This window comes from Pseudonaja textilis, chromosome 10 (assembly GCF_049901715.1).
Source record: "Pseudonaja textilis isolate UNSWEBS1 chromosome 10, rPseTex1.2, whole genome shotgun sequence".
NCBI lineage: Eukaryota > Metazoa > Chordata > Lepidosauria > Squamata > Elapidae > Pseudonaja > Pseudonaja textilis.
This window is the reverse complement of record NC_141999.1, coordinates 11,743,358-11,749,413: the sequence shown is the minus strand read 5'-3', so window position 1 is coordinate 11,749,413 and position 6,056 is coordinate 11,743,358. Positions and strand designations below refer to the sequence as shown.

Here is a 6,056-nt window from a genome sequence, read left to right as displayed (position 1 = left end):
ACATCTTCCAAGAAAAACAAAGTCCAGTTGCCTTTCGAAAAAGCATCTTTGGGATACCCAAGAATAAGAGGAGAGAGAGGAAAGCATGTAACCTCGTGGAAATGTACTTGATTCGAAGGAACTTCAAAAGCAGCCAAAGATTTAAGATTCCTTTCAGTACCTCTTATTTGTCTGATGGCAGCTCTGCTGCTGTCTCCGAACATGACGGGCGAGTCGGACTACAGCTCATTTCATCCCCAGCCAACATGCGTGCCGGCTAGTGATTATAGTATAGACTAACTTGCCCCATCAAGGGAACAGTGACTCTCATGCAATGGACAGAAAACTGACACAGCTTCAAGTATCACAAAATTATCTTTATTTCTTCCCCCCACACCTTATGATTGTAAACAAAAGAATACAGTGCTCTCACAGAACATCTTTTGAGTTTCCCTGCAAGACAGCAATCCCCCACCCCCGCCTGTTCAGTCATGTCTGATTCTCAGAGACAAATCCCTGCAGTTTTCTTGGCAAGTTTTTATTTTTCCAGAAGTGGATTGCCATTGCCTCCTTCCTAGAGCTGAGAGAAAGTGACTGGCCCCAGGTCATCCAGCTGGCTTTGTGCCTAAGGCAGGACTAGAACTCGTGGTCTCCAGTTTCTAGCTTGGTGCCTTCACCGTTGCACCAAACTGGCTCAAAGCAATAAAATAAATCCTATTTCCAAAGTGCCTGTTACATTCATTTCCTTTCAATGAGCTGTGCAAAATGTAAAAGGAGAGAGAGAAAAGAATGCCCTCGGCATGTTTAGGGCTAAAACTTCCCCTACAATCCTTTGGTCAAGCCAGCTGGATTGATGGGTGCTGAAGTCAAAAAAACATGCCGAGGGCACCAGGAACTAGATAGGTTAGAGGAGACCCTGACTTTTCAGTGTCAATAACCATGGCCTGGCTTTCCAAGTGCTATCTCCCACCCCACCCTAGTGCAATTGTTTCGGCCCTGTTAGCCTTGGTCCCAACAATATCGGGCAAGAACTACGAACACCCATTTTTGTCCTGAGCAGCTAGGAGAATGAAAACCCTACTCCAAAAGGGTCTAAAAATTGGGACAAGGTACATTTGGGCAATATCCTGACACGGGTTATTCAGAAATAGTGCTTTTAAAAGCCTTTAGTATTGTGTTATGGGTAATCCTTGACTTACAACCACAATTGGGCCCAAATTTCCTGTTGCTAAGCAAGACAGTTAAGTAAGTTTTGCTCTTCTTTTATGGCCTTTTTTTTTTTTTTTTGCCAGAGTTACTAAGTGGGAATCGCCGCATTTCAGTTAGAAACATGATGATTTCATGACTGTGGCTTCCCCAATAACAAAAGTTGGAAGGGACCTCAGAGGACATCTAGTCCGACCCCCTGCTCAAGCCGGAAAGCAGGATCTTTGCTTGTCAGAAAGTCACAAAAGGTTGATGACCTGACCCCGGAGATGATTGTAAAGTGGTCACACGTCACTTTGTTCAACGCCATTGTAGCTTCAAACGGTCACTGAATGAATGGTTGTAAGTCGAGGGTTACTCTGGACATTCACATTGCTTCAGATCTCATATTATACATTCTTTTTTAATTAATACTGCCCCGGTTCTCCCCTTGCCCTCCACCCCACTTCCCTCCCCAATGGCACCCTATTCTTCTTACGGTTGCAGGTATTAGAATAAACACCAGGGGGCAGCCAACTACAGATGGGGGAACCTATTTTGTTTTTGAAACCTTGGCATAGCTCTGGACTTTCTTTTTTTTTTCTCTTTTTTTTAAATCCCCCTTGATCGAGGGAGAGATAGAAGGGGGTACAATGGTATTGGTTTAAAATGTAGAAAAATAGTTTTCTAGAGATCTGAGGTAATCAAGGCTATAAACACTCGAAAGAAAGGTGGAAGGTTCTGAGGCTGCTTCTTGCCGGTTTTTTCCTTTTTTAAGAAAATAATGCACTCTCAATATTTCAGACAAAATATTTGCATCAGACCTGACATGTAACCAATACACCCACGCATCATGCACGTACACACAAAAGCAGAAACACGGGGGGGGGGGGTTCTTTCCCCCTCCCCCCCCTTTTAAAAAAAAAAGGCATGATTAAAAAAATAAATGAGATTTGTCTTTTTTTTTTTCTCCCCCTTTCTTGAAGTTCAAAATAAATAAATAAGCTAGGACAGCCTGGTCACTTACATTGACAAAGGGGAAGGGAAGGATGTTAGAAAGAGGCTTTGCACATTTGAGCGGCCAGAGATTGGGGAGAAAGCGGCTCCTGGAGCAGAGAGAGAGAGAGAGAGAGAGAGAGAGAGAGAGAGAGAGAGAGAGGGGGGGAGCGAGAGGAATCAGACGTCACTGGGCGATCTGGACTGGAAAGGCATGGAGGAGGAGATACAGCTGCAGCATATTGCCCATAAGACCTTCTGGATTTCCTGGTTCCGGAAGGCATAGATCACCGGATTGATCATGGAATTGTAGGTGGCCGGGAGCACAGTCATATAGGTGTAGAGGGCAGGGTAGGTGTAATCTCCCAGGAGGCAGTAAACGGCCAAGGGCAGCCAGCATGAGGCAAAAGTCCCCAGGATGAGAGTCAATGTGGAGATGCCTTTCCGGGTCGTGACGTAGTGCGAAGTAGCCAGGAAGTGTCTCTGGAGGGCGATCTGCTGCGCATGCCGACACACGATCTTGCAGATTTGCACGTACAGCTGCAACATGACGGCAAAGACCATGAAGAAGGAAATGGACAGGATGATGAGGTGGTCCTTGTTCAATGGCTTAATGATGCTGCAGGCAGAGTTGTCCTTCAAGCAGTTCCAGCCCATGACGGGCAACAGTCCGAAGCCAATGGAGATCCCCCACGTGAGGATGAGGATGACGTAGGTCCGGGTGACTGTCCTCTCTGAGTAGTAAGTCAACGCGTTGTAGAGAGACAAGTAGCGATCTATGGTGATAGCCAGGAGGCTGCCCACGCTGGCAGTGAATGAGGTCACCAGGAGGCCCATGGTGAGGAGGTTCACCATCTGGGACTGGACACAATAAACGAAGACAAAGTGAAAGATGAGGCCCAAGCCAGCCAATAGATCAGCCGTGGCTAAGCTCCCAATCAGCAGGAACATCGGAGTCCGGAAAGCTGGAGTGTAAAAGATGATGGCTACCACGATGGCGTTCTCACAGGAGATGATAGTCCCAGAAATGCACAGGACGACATCCCAAGGATTTAAGGGAAGAGCAGGAGGCGTCTCTGAGAAATAGAAGGACTTGCTGGTGCTACCATTCGTTGGCACAAACCAGCCTGGCTGGATCTTGGTAGTGTTGGTGGGCACTTCCTCTTTCATGCTCTCTACCTGCGATCTGAAACAAGCGGATGAAAAAGCCAACTCAGTTTCAACTCAGGTTTGAAGGGAAGCAGCAAGTGTCTGCAAGTATTGTACGTGTATGTTTGTGTGTATTTGGAAGGGACAGATGAATTGGTACCTGTTTTCTAAGGTTGGGAGGCAAGATGGAGGCCAACCAGCTACCTTTAGCTGCCTAAAAGCCCCACCAAAGGTGACTAATTTTATAGGTATATCTTGCCTGTGATTATTGGGTCCTTGTGGTCAATGCCTTCTAAATGGGATATTTCTGGCTTGGGCCTGCCATTGTTTGCCACCTTCCCCGTCTCCTTTTCTCCTGTTCTTCAAACAAGCCCATCAAGTTAAAAGAGGACAAGTCAATGCTGGTCTCTTGTCAACGTAGGTTGCTCCGGATGACATCATATATTTTCCCCTGTTCCTGGACAGGCCTCCCTATCTGTTTCCCTTTCTCTTTTGCTTGCTCTGATACATAACCTAATTCAGCTCTTTTTTTTTTTAATCCTGGCATTCAAAAAATGTTTATAAAGGAAGAGTTGGCTCTGTACAACTATGCAACACAATTGATCGTGCAGCAAGCACCCAGCTTATCTCTGCCTTTGTGCTAACAAGCTGGTAAACATGAAAAGTCAAGGGAACAAGCTGGGCCATGTTTATGTTCTCCTTTGTAAAAACAAAACAAAACCAATCATTTTTATTCTGCCTATGTCTGTTAAATCACCATGCTAATGAATGCAATAACATTATAGGACTTGATCTGTAATAAACGGGCATCTTTAGGAAACTTTCAACAGCTTGCTGCCCTCTACATGTATGGACACTATTTCACAGCCAGAGTGGAGAACCACCGTCCTGGCTGGGAATTAGGGATTAGTCTGTAGTCTAGGCACATCTGGAAGGCATCAAATTAAGGAAGCCCATCCATCCTTCAAGAGTTCAATTCCAGCTAGTTTCCTGAGGAAAATATCTGGTGATCTTAGGTAGCGTTTATAGAGATGTTGATCCTTGTCAGGCACAGAAATCTGAACGCCGCTGCTGCAACCATCTGGATCTCTTTTCAATTCTGATGTGTAAACGGTGCGACTTTTACGGACAGCCTATTGACTCGCAGCCCACTTAACAAGTTTAGAATGGCACTGCGGAAAATGCCCCTTAAAAACAAGTGTCTAGCCTAGCGTCGGATGGCCTTGAAGTGGCACGCGATGGGCTCGCTTAAGATCTGGACCTCTTTGCAGGGAAGGTTCTCTTGGGCTGCCAGAGAAGGAAGGAAGCAAACTCACCTTGGAAGAGGGTCCAACAACTGCACATCCAGCGAGGAAGAAGCCTCGCTTGGGGAGGGGGAGGCGGATAGCAGCGGGGTCGATCCGGGCGTCCGATTGGATGGCTTGCAGGGCGAAGGAATCCGCCTCTCCCCAATGCATATGAGGTGGTGGCCGGAGCTAGCAGTGTGGGTTGCGAGGATGCAGGAGCCCCGGGTCCAGCTGCTGCGACGGATTTCAGACTGGCCGGGAATTGGTGGGGGGGACGCCCGGTGTTATAGTGAGCAAGCCCCCTTTTTGAGGGTGACTCATACTTAAGGGCTCTGGCCGGGCAGCTCCACCCTCCGCTCGGGTGACGTCAATGGCGGCGGGAGCCAATCCGGTGTCGAAGGAGGACAAGCGCGCGCTCGAGCGCCGGGCGGCATAGTAATCCGGCTCGGGCTGGAGAATTCCATTCATAAAAGTGAAGAGGGTGGGGGAACGCCGCCGCCGCCGCCGCCGCCGCTGCTGAGGCGTTTGTTGTGTGGGCGCTTTGAGGGCTTTTTCCTCGCTCCTTTGGCGTCTTGCTCACGCGGCGGCTTTTGCGGGGCGTAGGGAAGCTGACGGGAAATGCGGGGGACCAAGAATCCCCCGTGAGTCCCTTAAGGCAGAGGCAGAGGCTGCCCCATTGACTGGTTTCCTCATCATAGTACCCCATACTGCGGCTCCTGGGTTAGGGGCTCAGCACGATGGAGGTTTATAAACCATGGCTTGTCACGATGTGTCATCCCAGCCAGTTGTGACTTATTCCATGACGCAGAGTTTAAAACTCTCGGTTTAACCTTCTCCATTAACCACCTTAATGTTCGGGAAAAGTTCTACCGGAGACGGGGATCTGATTTTTGTCATTATGACCTGGTTGCTTCTGCTACAAGACAATCCACCATAATAAGCTAAGGTGTGTGTGTGTCTGTATGTGTGGGATACACTGTAGCTCATCTTTCTCTGCAGCAAGCCCCCACAAATTCAAATTTTATTATTAAAACTGCTAGAGGGACAACTGAGTAGAGGAAGAAATCGCTCTACCCGATAATCTACACTGTACAGCATCAAATAGACCATACATTGTAGGATGAAAAATAACATCCTGGCTTAAAACAGGTCCCCATGTTCTGATTATTTGTTCAGATAATATTTATATTTGATTTATACAGCTGCCCATCTCACATGTATAACTCAGAGCAGCTTATAAAGTTAAAGAGATTAATGCTGGACCCTTTGAGAGCTGCATGCAACATAATTTCACTTTAATGTATCCCAATTAGTGTACATTCAAAATGACAGTAAACTTATTCTAAGGCTAAGACCTAAACAATACTCCCAGACCCCAAAGATACAGTACAAACATTAAAAACACTTGAGTCCAAATGCAATTGTTTATTTAAAATAATTTGCTTGGTGATTGTAGGTGGC

General features: G+C 46.9%; 1 protein-coding gene across 1 annotated transcript; it reads right to left on the bottom strand.

Annotated features, from left to right (window-relative positions):
- Positions 1 to 2,085: 2,085 nt before the first annotated feature.
- Positions 2,086 to 4,954, bottom strand: GPR3 (G protein-coupled receptor 3). Its single transcript, XM_026702516.2, has 2 exons — positions 4,626 to 4,954; positions 2,086 to 3,346 (listed from the first exon to the last, which is right to left on the bottom strand). The coding sequence occupies exon 2, from the start codon at positions 3,328 to 3,330 to the stop codon at positions 2,341 to 2,343; it is 990 nt and encodes a 329-aa protein (XP_026558301.1). The 5' UTR covers positions 3,331 to 3,346; positions 4,626 to 4,954; the 3' UTR covers positions 2,086 to 2,340.
- Positions 4,955 to 6,056: the final 1,102 nt, after the last annotated feature.